Source organism: Pomacea canaliculata, linkage group LG7, assembly GCF_003073045.1.
Source record: "Pomacea canaliculata isolate SZHN2017 linkage group LG7, ASM307304v1, whole genome shotgun sequence".
Taxonomy (NCBI): Eukaryota; Metazoa; Mollusca; class Gastropoda; order Architaenioglossa; family Ampullariidae; genus Pomacea; species Pomacea canaliculata.
The window spans coordinates 1,027,235-1,040,861 of NC_037596.1; the positions used below are offsets into that span (position 1 = coordinate 1,027,235).

The 13,627-nt window shown below is 40.1% G+C and overlaps 1 protein-coding gene across 2 annotated transcripts in view; it reads right to left on the minus strand.

The window, feature by feature from the left end:
- The window catches only part of LOC112569478 (deleted in malignant brain tumors 1 protein-like), a 37,530-nt gene extending 24,349 nt beyond the window's left edge, over positions 1-13,181 (minus strand). Inside the window, exons 1-3 of one of the 2 annotated variants that reach the window (XM_025247280.1) lie at positions 13,031-13,181; positions 7,158-7,305; positions 6,256-6,428 (exon numbers count right to left, since the gene is read on the minus strand). In XM_025247280.1, the coding sequence (XP_025103065.1) occupies positions 6,256-6,428; positions 7,158-7,305; positions 13,031-13,088 (379 nt within the window). In that variant the 5' untranslated portion in view covers positions 13,089-13,181. The remainder of the gene's footprint in view (positions 1-6,255; positions 6,429-7,157; positions 7,306-13,030) is intronic. The other variant, XM_025247281.1, reaches the window with a different exon arrangement.
- Between the last annotated feature and the right edge of the window lie 446 nt (positions 13,182-13,627).

Here is a 13,627-nt window from a genome sequence, read left to right on the forward strand (position 1 = left end):
TTAATAAATCACAAGCTTATTATTGAGTGAGATTTTGTATTTATTACTGTTAAAACCGCTGGTTACCTATCTGACGCTAGTCGCACTAAGTAGCAGGCTCTGGAACTGTAGACAAATATCAACTCTTTGCTGAGTGAGAAAAATCGAGGAGGAACGAAAGTGGGGTAAATAAAAATAAACAAATACCACATTATAGAATAAATAGTAGAAAATGAAGACATAAGAAATCTCCATGTTAAAGAAAAAAAGATAACCTTAATTTAAATATCTACATCGAAGAAGGGATGAAAAAAATCTCAATAGAAACAATCGGTAACGAGCTAAACCAAACAATTATTTAATTCTTATTCGTAGGAGAGAAAGTTTATGAAAATACAAATTGTTTACAGGTTATGAAGGTAAAGACTTCGTGTCATTCCATCTTCCATGTCCCATGACGCTTGATCCAGTTTCTCTGGTTGTCTTTATCCCTTTCTTGATGGTAGTGTTTATTTATTTATTTTTTAATTTTTAGCTGATTCTTGTTTGTTTTGTTCTCTCTATGTATGGTACTGCTTTTGTGACAGATATTTTCGATGTCATTCGTGATCCATGGCTATTTCTGAGCTTTTGTAGTCTTAAAACGTCTAAGCTTTCAACGCAAGTGTCCACATCCCATTCCACCAGGTAAAACACGGCAAATGTTGCTCTCACTGTCGCCTTGAAGACATTGTAACATTTGGGTCTCGCAGGTTGTCAAAAACCAAAGCAAATTTAGGGGGTTGTTTAAGGCTTTAAGCTTTAACTTTAGGTTCATTTAAATAAAGTCATAGTCCCTATATATGGGTTGGTCCTTCTGTTGCCTTTGTTGATGCTGGCTTTGAAGCGAAATACGATCCAATTGATCCGTCTCTTGAGTGACCGTCCTTAGTAGGGGTGTAAGATGTTGGCTAAGGTGAATCTTTTAACAAATTGTAAGACATTGATGTCTTTGTCACTTTCTTTTTTTTAAGCGAAGGGTCATATTTGTTTAAAGTTCTTGGTTATTGCTTGCAGGTGTCTTGGTTAACCATTGTGTTCTATAATAACGTGTATATAGGTTGCTAGAACTGTCTGACAACCTGATCTAGCTGTTTGTAAAATTGAATCATTTTGCTGTTTCCTTGTGTAACCAAGTGGTGGGTTTTTTTTAACGACGACAACCATCCATCATTCAATATAAAAGCAGGTCTTGTCAACAAGTGCAACCCCTTTAATGTGCGGCTAGAACAATGGCCACGGCTGCGCCACACGTCGATCTCCTTCCTCGATCCGCTGTCGTCTGCGCTCTTCCTTTTTCCTAACGTCCTCCGTTTGTCGTCACCTTTTTGTCGTCACCCTTATTTTGACGTCATAATTTACGACGTCATACCTCCAGCCCGTCACATCTGCGTGCAAGACGTAAACCATACTTAAAATATGGTTACATATTGGGATTGTTTGAGACAGGTATGGATATAATCCTGCTAGATACGGGTGTACTGTTGATGACGGCGCCGGCCACCCTGCTGTGCATGAGGATGTCTACCCGGTCCTCAGGTGGAGCTCTTCCTCCCCACTGTACTACATGTTGTGGCGTTGATCAGTTTGATATTTTATCTGATCTGAGCAAATCCTACAATGTCATATCAGTATGTGAATGTTTAAGTAATCGTCAATAATCAGCCTCATAAGATGGTGCGCCAAGTCAGGTCAGGTCAGGTCAGTCCCATGCCCGGTCCGGGCGTAGGGGGGACCGTCCGGCAGCAGCAACAGACAGAATTTTCCACCCGGTCCTGTCTTGAGCAGATGAGAGCAGGTCTGGCATCTCGCGTTCGGTCCATTCTTTAATGTTGGTGACCCAGCTTTTCCTCGGACGACCACGACGACGGCTCCCTTCGAGGGTTCCTTGTAGGATCGTCTTGGACAGGGTGTTGTGGCGGTGACGTGACCGAACCAGGCGAGCTTGCGCCGCTTCACTGTTGCCAGAAGGGGCTCATGTGGGCCCACGAGGGAGGTTACGGCGCTCCGTACGTATGCGTTGGTCTTGTGTTCGCGGTACGAGATGCGGAGCAGCTTTCTCAAGCACTTGTTCTCAAAGGCCTGGAGCTTCTTTTCCGTTGCGGCAAGCAGCGTCCAAGTCTCGCAGCCGTAGAGTAGGATTGACACTACGAGGGACTTGTACAGCCTGTGCTTGGTACTGAAGCTGATTGAGTTGCTTCGCCAGATCCTATCCAGCCTGGACATTGCGGATGTTGCCATACCAATCCTGATACGGATCTCTGCTGTACAGCAAGCATCTCTAGTCAGGGTGGCACCCAAATACTTGAAGCTGTTGACCTCCTCCAGTTTCTGGCCGTTCATGACGATGTTGCTGCTGCTGTCGGTGGTGGAAATAATCATTACTTTGCTTTTTTCTGAGCTTATTTCCATGCCATAGGCCCCCGCTCGCCTGGAGAGTCTGTCCGTCAAATCCTGAAGTTCGTTGTTACTGCCTGCCATGAGGTCAATGTCATCTGCAAAGCGGAGGTTGCACAGGGGTCTGCCACCAATGGAGATTGAGGTAAGGTGGTTGTGGAGGGTGTCTTGCGCCAAGTATCAAACAAAAATTGACAGACTCTAAGAATGGTCGCATTGCTTTTATTTGAGAGAACCGATTGCATGTGCATTAGCGCGCAGCTCAATGTAACTTGTAACTTTACATGTCATTGACAAACAGTGGCCTAGACAAGGAGACTGTAAAGTTTGCGCCACACGACAATTTAAAACGCGCAACAATTGTATTCTTCCGAACGCTCAGCCTGTATCACCACAACAGTCACTGAAGCGTGTCTATCTAATCCTCTTCGTGCATCAGGTTGCACATAAGGCCTCAACCAGAGTCCGCCACCGATGTCGATCGGCTGAAACCCGCTCTAGGTGACCCCATGTCCAGCCCTTTCCCTTCATCTCCCTTTCCACTGTTCTTCTCCAAGTTTCCTTTGGGTGGCCTCGTTTTCTTCGGCCGTCTGGAGTCCATCGTAGGGCGACTCTGGAAAGGTCTGCTGTCTGCTGGCGGAGCACATGTCCAATCCATCGCCAACGCCTTCGTTGAACCTGCGTGGTGATGGACTCGGTTTCAGGTCTTCGGTGGAGTTTTTCCTTGGTGATGGTATTTGGCCAAAAGATGTTAATTAAGTATGCGCCTGAGGCATCTGTTTTGGAAGACGTCAAGCTTGTTACTGATGGTTTTGGTCATCTTCCATGATTGTGATCCGTAAAGGAGGGTACTGATCACATTTGACTTTAAGATTCTCAGCTTGATCTTCTGGCTGATGTTTTTTTGCCTTCCATGTTCTCCTGAGTGAGGCGAAGGCCTGGCTGGCTTTCAGAAGTCATACTTGAATCTTTACCTCCATATCCCTGGTGTTTCACATTTTGGACCCAAGATAGGTGAAACTGTCAACGTCTTAAATCTCTACTCCATTTAGTTTGATGCTGTCTTGGACTCTGTCGTTCACTCTCATACTGTTAGTTTTTTTTGTGCTGACCTTCAAGCCAAGGTTTCCAGCTGATTCTGAGAAGGCCTTTGTTTTTTCCTGCATGTCTTGTTGGCGGTGTGACAGCCGGGCAATGTCATCAGCAAAGTCCAAGTCTTCCAGCGTTGTTGTTGCTGTCATAGTCATGGTCCATCTGATCCCTCTCTTCTCGCTGTCGATGGAAGCCTTCATGATCCTGTCCATGGCCAGGACGAAGAGGAACGGCGACAGAATGCAGCCCTGCTTCACCCCAGTACTGACATTGAAGGGGTCTGTGAGCTCTGTGTCCCAGACAACCTGGGATTTGAAATCGCTGTACAGCATTGCAATGACCTGAACAAGTTTTGCAGGGACTCCGTAATGCCTCAGGATCTTCCATAAGGACTCTCGGTGAATACTGTCAAAAGCCTTCTGCAGGTCGGTAAAATTGATGTACAGCGGTATGTTTTATTCGTTGCTCTGCTCTAGAATTTGTCTCAGAATGAAGGTGTGTTCGGAGCAGTATCGCCCAGGACGAAATCCTGCTTGCTGTGGTCGGAGGGGTACACGGACGTTTTGCCGACGGACGTTTCGCCGCCGGACGTTTCGGAGCCGGACGTTTCGCCGCTGGACGTTTCGGCGCGGGGCACTTCATTTCGGCATTTCACGCGGGACCTTTAGCCGATGTCAAGTGTGTGACGCCCCTTAGCTCACACATTTCTCTCGCCATTGTATCAATGTATCAGTGAACTCTCTCTCACTATCCCTCGTCATGTGAACCGTTAACTCACACATTTCTCTCGCCATTGTATCAATGTTTTTTCTCAAAGCTGTTGCGCATAATCTGTGACAATCAAAGTGAACTGTCTCTGAAGTCTGTGTGTAAAATTTGTTTGAAATAAAGAATTATTGTGTAATCTAGTAGTTAATTTCATTCTTTGAGAAGTATGTAAGCTTAAGGTGACCAGACGTCCCGCTTTTGACCTCGTGTCCCGCCTGCTGATCGGGCGGGACGCCCAATGTCCCGCTTTCTGGCTTTCTGGCAAGTCCATCAAATGTCCCGCTTGTCTTTAAAAATCGGAATACCATACGCTGATTTGGTGTTCTTTGACTGTGACGACACCATCATCGGCACGTGTCCCGCTTTCGTCCGGGAAACATCTGGTGACCTTACTATGCTCTCTCTCTCTCTCTCTCTGACATAATGCGGCGAAACGTCCGGCGGCGAAACGTCCGCACACGGGTCGGAGGTCTTCATCAAAAGTTGCCGTCAGTCTCGACAAAACAATCTTGCTGAAGACTGTGCGGGTGAAGGAAAGAAGTGTTATGCCCCTCTAATTATTGCAGTCTCCAAGATCTCCTTTCTTGGGTAATTTGAAGATGAACAGAAGCGTGTAAAGAGTTTTGCATCCGTGACAAGTAATAACGTAAAATAATAACTACTTAATGACTACTTAACCAGACTTGGCACCAACAGCAGGTACATGAGGTAAGTAGTGACCACCCTGTACCTCATGATGCTCGTTGACTCTGGTGATGAAGACTTACAATGATGGTGTGTCTGTGACTGACAAGACACTGGACGTCGACCGCAGCGCCGCAACTTTACATACAGCGACCAGGATGCAAAACACAGCGATGAAACAAGTTTAATTGCCATAAAGTGTGAGAAAGATTGTTAGAATATGTGTGATAAACTAACAGATATAGGTTTGTCGATGTGACAGTGTGCTCACCAACTACCTGTGCTTTCTAAGTTTATGGGATACCAGTGTTACTGGAAGTAATTACTCAAGAACTCAATGCCCAGCAAAAGATGAATATGTGTCAAGAAAGGTCAATGACAAACAAATTTTCTCTTGGAAATCCGAGCAATCTATACATACCATCTCTTTACATGAAGATGTGTCTGATAAAGAATTTTGAGAAGACTTTTAAAAACGTTCACAACATCTGTTTCATAATGTTTTAAATAAGGCAATGCTATGAAAAAGAAAGGGCTTTTATGGGTCCATAATCAACACTTTCCCAAAGATACCTTTTTAAAATGAAGGTAACTATTTTCGGAAAGTATCGCTTTTTTGAGCTCTTGTTAATAAGATTGTTGGATTAAAAAAAATATTTGATATTTAGAAGGATTCAATGGAAAAGATGCTGATTACGATAACTAGGAGCTCAAATTTTAATGAAAATTCACTTTCTTCGTTTCTTCGTTTCTTCGTTTCATCCAGCAAATGGGAGTAATGAACACATGGGAGTAGCAAATGGGAGTAATGAACAAATGAAACGCTCCTATCAAGAGATTGGTCATTTCAAATAATGACGAAGGGAAGAGCAGCTCAAATACTATGGTCGACTTTTGTTGGTTCTTACAGTGGGATAATAATGTTTCTTACAGGAGAACATCAATATCCTAGAGTCATTACCACCAACAACAGTCGAATAATTGTGTTATGGCATGTCAAAATTAATAAGTCTAAAAAAGGAAGAAGAAGAAAAAAGAAGAGGAAGAAGTAGAAGAAAGAAAGAAGGAAAGAAAGAAAGAAATAAAAGAAAGAAAGAAAAAGAAAAGAAAGAAAGAAAAAAGAAAGAAAGAAAGAAAGAAGAAGAAGAAGCAGAAGCAGAAGCGCAAGAAGAAAAACAAGAACAAGAAGAATAATAAGAAGAAGGTAATAGTGCAGTTCTTACCAACAGCGTACTGAAATTTTAAACAAGATAAATTAAAGGCTGAAGTAACTATAGATACTAATGGTCTGCTTACTAAGGTTGCACTTGACGCCGACATCCATCCTGTGTCGACAGTCGTGTTTGTAGCGCCCCGAGTGTCCACACTGCGCCAGGCTGGTTTCGTGCCCCACACACCGCAGATGACTGAACAGAACAGGACCAGAGCCTGCTCCGTGCTTGTCTGACCTCACGGCTACTGCTGTTGTGCTGTCAGACATCAGAAACGAAGTGCAAAAGATATCAACATTAAAAAAAACTTACTCTTTACACTGAATACAGCCTAAAGTTTGTACAAATATATACACAAGCTCCAGCGCGATATCACTAGGAGCACTTGCTACAGATGAAACCCTCAGTTAACATCATGTGACCGTTTTGTTTTGATGTTGGTGTGTTTACTGCAGACGAACCACAACTAAAAGCCATTTAAAGTGTCTCAAAAAGTGATCTTGTAAAGAAAATCAGTAACATCAAGTGTTATATGAGAACTTCAATCAACACAGGTGGCAGAAAGTATGTATGTCTTGGAAATGTGGGATAGGATGTAATCTTTAAATAACACATATTTGAGGCACACACACACACACACAAAATACTGACTTCTATTTACATTCCAAAGGATGGACATTGTCGAGGAAATGAAAAGAACCAAAATAGTATACATATACATATATATATATAGTTTCATCTACTCGTTTTGAAAGGGACTGTGTCAGTCGATTGTTTTACTTATAAACGAGGCACGAAATGCCACTGGTTGAAAAAGACTGTTCCCAAAGTTAACCTTTAATATTTTTAAACTTCACACGATCTAGATTATCAGACTAAGCTTTTTTACTTTGTTCAATGTTTAATGTTAAGCAATTGGATTAAACGTGAAAAAAATAACAACAATCACTGTTATTTAAAGTGTTTAGTTCGTTACACCACACCTACCTGTTGAATCCTAACATCCTGCAGGCTACCAAAGCTTCTTTCTGTCCAAAACCTCTACGACACACTGTGCCCCAAGTTCCATTGTAAAAGATTTCCAGACGTCCCGCCTTTGCTGTGCCACCGACCACACGAGCTGTAAACTGTTGAGCTAAAATAGAAAATACAAATATGTTACATTAATAAATGAATTAGATCTTTGTCGTAAAAATATAGGAAAAGACTGTGAAAAAGTGTCATACTGCATGATCATCAGATGGTGACATGTTTCGTTCTATTTTCCTAAGCTGGGCTAGTAACATTGTCCTCGCCTTATTTATGTTCAATATTTTTTGGTATTATTACTAAAGGCGTAAAAACATGTCTACCTGAGGACGTTTGCACTAAAGTCTTTTTTATGGTCATGATTACCATCGTCAACATTATCGTTATCACTGATATATCAAAAACTTCTAAATCTAACAATACTCGCAAAGAGACTCTGTGAGGATACATGGCCTCCCGGATAACGGCAGGGAGGAAAAAAGTTAGGAATGTGAGCAAAAATTCCTCAAAGTTGTCAATATTACTCTTGGTCTGCCAGACATCAACACTCACAATATCTCAGCGCTGCATAGAGTGGGGAGACTCCAGCAAGGCAAACCGAGACCGGTGATAGTTAAATTTATCTCCAGTAAAGACAAGGAACGAGTCATCAAAGCGCGCTGCCGATTAAAGGAATCAGGAATCGTAATATCAGAGGACCTTACACATTTAAACATCCAAAGACTTAATCGTCTCAAACAACAAGAAGGAGTGGTTGACGCATGGTCGGCAGCAGGAGGTAGGCTGTTTGCAAAACTTCGAGATTCCAGTGTAGTAGAAATAAAAAGTGAAGACACGAGTCCCATACACAGCTGGAAGCTAATTGAGTTACACAACGAACAAAGAAGTCAACACCAAAGGAGGAGCGAGGGCAACCCGCAACGCTTTCCTCAGGATACCCTTCAGAGGCAGCATGTTCACCGGCCGCAAATTCATCAGCAGCCGACCCATAAAGAAAAAGCTCATCGGGGACTGTCAACACCTCCCTCTCAGCTCTCAAGATCCAGCCATTCTACCCCAACTACACCTACATCAGCCGCGGAAGCAGTTTCGCCCCAACCATGTCAACAATCCGTGAATGAAGTGACTGAGGTGTGCAGGGGATGAGCAATTAGTGTGTATATAAAGGATATTACTTGTGCAAAAAAAAAAAAAAACAATTCTATTTCTCAACGCCAGCTTTACTGGTAGGTGCATCAACATAAATGTGCACACCCTTATTTGAGATACGCCTTCAGAGTTCCTCTGATTTCCTTTCCTTGTTTCCAATGATATATGGTTAAAATGTCGCTATTCTTTGGAAATATTCTACTGGGGAAGGTATGCACACACCCAGACACATATAACGATTAATTGTTAAAATTTGTCCAACCAATGTTGTAGACATGATTTGTAAAATGCATGTACTCAAACCTGAGGCTATTTGTATTAGATTTTTATAATATTTAGAAATGTCCACCACCAGTGCCACCAAACATGATCACCGCCTATGGCAATTAACGGGGACCATGATAAGATATGCCAACCCAATAATAAGGAACTGTTTCTTTATTGTGCTTGTTTCTTTATTTGTTCATATTTTTGATATGCTTTTTGTGCTTTTTGTCTGACTTCTTGTCAAGCTGGTTTTTTGTCATGCGTGGGCTAGCCCCACATATGTCTTTATGGGTATTCTTTTTTATTATAAGTTTACTCACTAATATTCATATTTCAACCTTGTTGCATTATATGCTGTCACTTTTGCTACACATTACGAACATAAAGAGGAAAAATTGATGCATATTCGCATCATATACTTCTTCCTCCAGGGGGGTAGCAATTCTATTGAATAATAACTTTGAATTCTCAATTTTAAAAGTTTATAAGGATAATGGAGGAAATTATGTGATGGCAGTGATAAAAACATTAGAGAAAGAGTTTTTAATTGCTAGTGTTTATGGGCCAAATAAAGACGACCCAAAATTCTACTCTCAGTTAGAAGAATATGTTAAACAGATAGGAGAAGAAAATATTGTTATTGGGGAGATTGGAACATTGTTTGAACTTTCAACTTGACTGTCATAATTACAAACAATAATAACAATATTAAAGGGCAAGAACAAGTTTGATAAGATGATGACAAACATGGATCTAGTAGACATATGCGTGAACTAAACCCAGAAGCACTAAGATATACTTGGGCGTAGGAAAAGACCATTCCAACAAAGTAGATTAGATTTTTTCCTTATGTCAGATATGCTCTCAAATCTGGTCATGGATGGAAATATTACTCCGGGCTACCGTAGGGACCATTCACTGATTACTTTGTCATTAGCTACAGAACAAGAGGAAAGGAGATTTAATCTATGGAAGCTAAACTCTTCACATCTGAAGGACAAAGACTATCTAACCAAGATAAACACTGTCATTAAAGAAGTGACAGAAGAGTACTCCGTGTTCCCATATGACAGGGAGAATTTAGCAAATATTCACCCAATGGAAATACAGTTTGTAGTGTCTGATCAAACATTTCTAGATACTATGCTAATGAAAATTAGAATGAAAACAATTACCTACTCTAGCAAGAAAAAGAAAAGAAATATTGATAAAGAAAAAATATTAGAAAAAGCAATTTAACAGTTAGAAATTAAAGATAATTTAAAAGAAGAAGTACTTGAACTTGAAAAGAATAAAAGTGAACTCATTAGTTTAAAAGAAAAAAGAATGGAGGGTGTACTGATTCACTCCAGGGCAAAGTGGATAGCAGAATGAGAGAAAGTAAGTATTTCTGTTCACTGGAAAAACGTAATTATGTAAGTAAGCAAATTCGGAAATTACAGAAGCAAAATGGAGAAAGTATTAGAAAAACTGAAGAAATAAGAGCAGAAGTGCAAGGATTCTTTTCCAACCTGTACTCAGAGAGAGCTGTCCAGGATTTTAGTTTTACTAATATTCAAGAAGATATTCCAAAACTTACATAACTTGAGCGCAATCTGTTGGATGGAAACATCACTTTAGAAGAAGCTAGCCAGGCTGTTAAAAATATGGGTAATGGGAAAAGCCCAGGGAGTGATGGATTCATTGTGGATTATTTAAAGGTCTTTTGGAAACAACTTGGCCCTTTTATTTTTAGATTTCTAAATGAAGGCTTTAGTAAGGGTGAATTATCCTCTACACAAAAAGAAGGTCTAATCATATGTATTCCCAAAGTAGATAAACCTAGAGACCAAATTAAAATCTGGAGACCAATCACTTTACTGAATGTGGTATATAAGATTAGCTCAACATGCATTGCAAACAGAATGAAAAAAGTTCTATCATCTCTAATTCATGAAGACCAATCTGGTTTTGTCCGAGGGAGATACTTAGGGGATAATGTTAGGAAAAGTTCAAAATTCTTGGTACAGTGGAACCTCGGTTAGCGAACGCCTCGGATAGCGAATTTTTCGGATAACGAACAAAAATTTCGTCAAAAATTTGTCTCGGATAGCGAACAAAATTTCGGATAACGAACAGCCACGTGAACCACACGTGACCGACCAGCATGTCATCATTCGCGCTCGAGACACAGTTACGTTCAGTCGTTCCTTACCTGTGCGCATCCTTCTTATTTAGTGATTTTTGTGCTTTATTTTAATAAGATAATCCTAATAATGGCTCCGAAGAAGATAAGAGCAATTATAGTAGTGAGGTAATGACAGGAAGCGGCCAACAAATGAATTGAAAAGAAATGATTTCAAAGTATGAAGGTGGCATGCGTCTGTCGGATATGTGATCGTATTTATCGAAGAGTTTTACAAAAGGCAGAAGGAACAGACCTGGAAAGTTTTTCCTTTAACCTCGAGCTACAGAAAAGGAGTCACCCCCCTCATTTTACGCCGTCAAACGGCAAGTTTTTGATGTTAGAATGCTTTCGTTAATGTTTTAGTTTATTTAACTCCATTTATATTGCATTATAATGTTCTCATTAAAACATAATACCTATATAGCCTGTAACTTTCAAATATTAGCGAGTCAACAGGGGCTGGAACCAATTAAATCTATTTCCTTTATTTCTTATGGAAAAATTGTTTCGGATAACGAACATTTCGGATAAACAAGCTTTCCAGAACGGATTAAGTTCGTTAACCGAGGTTGCACTGTATTTGGTTTACTAATAATCTAAAAGCATGTATAAAATTAATTATGATAGTAAGCTACCGAAATTAGAACGTTGTACAAGATTTGGCTGAAAGACAGTTAACCAATTAGGAAGAGTAGCAATTACTCAAGTCCTTAATCTTGTCAAAGTTAACACACTTGTGGCTATTGCTGCCAAACCCTCCAGATCATATTTGTAACAACATCAGAATCTAATATTTCAGTTGTGTGAGGTAGAAAAAAGAAAAAAATTAGCAGAAAAGTGTCTATTAAAAAGTATATAATGGGGGGTTTGACATACCTGATGTTAGAACTTATATGAATGCCTTAAAACTATCATGGTTGCGGAACATAAAGAAAACCAGTCATAGTTGGAAAATGATTATTATGTCCTCACATAAAATGCTAAATTACCTAGACAAACTTGGCTCAGCAGTTTGCTCTTTTGTTACCGTAAATAGCTTCTGGATGGATGTTTTAAGAGCGTATGAGATATTTGGAGAAAGTGTTGTGTGGGTAAGATATTGAAGAGATTATATCAGAGCCTATTTTTTGTAACAATAAAATTAAGATTGGGAATAAACCATTCTGTATAGAAGTTGGGTAGACAAAGGGATATATTTAATTAAACATTTGCTGGATGAAAGAGGAAATTTTCTATCATGTCAAGATGTTAAAAGGATATATGATGTACACATTAATTTTGTCTCTCTAAATGGTTGCATAGATGCAATAAAGGAATATATGCATCAAGACAGAGAGAATGCAACTGAACCATCACCGCTTGCCTATGACACAAATAAAACTCTTAGTGTAATTCAATCTGTACAGAAAGGTGCAAGACTGTATTATGATAAAATGGTAACTAATACACATGTGCCTAACTGTTGCTGAAAATAGGAAACAAGACTAAATAGAAATGTTGATTGGCATATTATATTCAGGAAAGTAGCCACATAATAATAATAAACATGTAGAAGTTTTAAAGCGCACATTTCCACACCTAAGGAGTGTGTTCTTAGGGCTTAGGAACAAAAACTAAACATGGACCAAGGGAAATGAACACAAATAACATATAAACTAGAAAAATTACGCAACAGCACTAATGTTAATAAAAACTGGTACAGAAACACAGAGGAATCAAATAACAAGAACAAGAGCTGAAAGTAACATGACATCACAAAATTAGGCGTGTGAAAAAGGACTAGCATTATGGGAAATGTTGTTAGGAGTAATGTTTACGGAATAGCGGGTAGGTGGCGGATATGGAAAGGAAGACAGTTCTATTGTTTTGTTCAACAATAACTTAAAATTCTTTTGGCCATATTTCGTTGATTTGGTCACAGAAAGAGTAAGGAGACGATCATCAGACTATTAGTGAAGGTCAGAGAAATAATGAGGACAGGTGCTAGCAAAGACATTAAATGGCCAGAGAACAGTGATGCAAAGAATGGACGCTGCCGCAAGAGGAAGTATGAGCTACGCCTGTGGCAGATAAACCCAATGATAATTGTCATCGACCTTTCGTCTCTTCTAACGAGAAATCTGGCAACCTAATTGACATTATTTGTTATAAAATGGTTTCTAATCTTGCCAGTGAGACCTTTCACTACACACCAGTAGAGAGTTTCATATCCTTGACAAGTTATTAAAGTAGTATGATGTCTACTTACCCAGGCTTGGCACCAACAGCAGGTACATGAGGTAAGTAGTGACCACCCTGTACCTCATGATGCTCGTTGACTCTGGTGATGAAGACTTACAATGATGGTGTGTCTGTGACTGACAAGACACTGGACGTCGACCGCAGCGCAGCAACTTTACACACAGCGACCAGGATGTGAAGGTCCGCCAGCAGAGATTGGCTGACATGTCGCGTGCCCTTACGCAGGAAAATAGAGTATTCCACTGGGAATAAGCTTAACAACTAAATATGATTGCGTCATATATAAGATAAATATTTCTTCTAAATTTTGTGAGAAAAAGACAAACAAGACATACATTTAAGAAAGAGTTATAGGCAATAAGAAGACCTTTTGAAACGCTTTTGTTTGTGTCCTAGGTGTTATTGACTTCATACATAAGACTGCATGTTTGGCCCAGAGATATGTAGTATGGTGTATGCCCTGGTCATTTGAAATTTTCGGAGCCGATTGGTGATCTCAAGCAATAAAGCCTTCATGAAACCTCAACCTTTCTCTGTGTCTCCCTCTCTGTCTGTTGTTACCTCTGTGTAATGGTAAAAGCTATATTTCTCATTACCGTTTGGA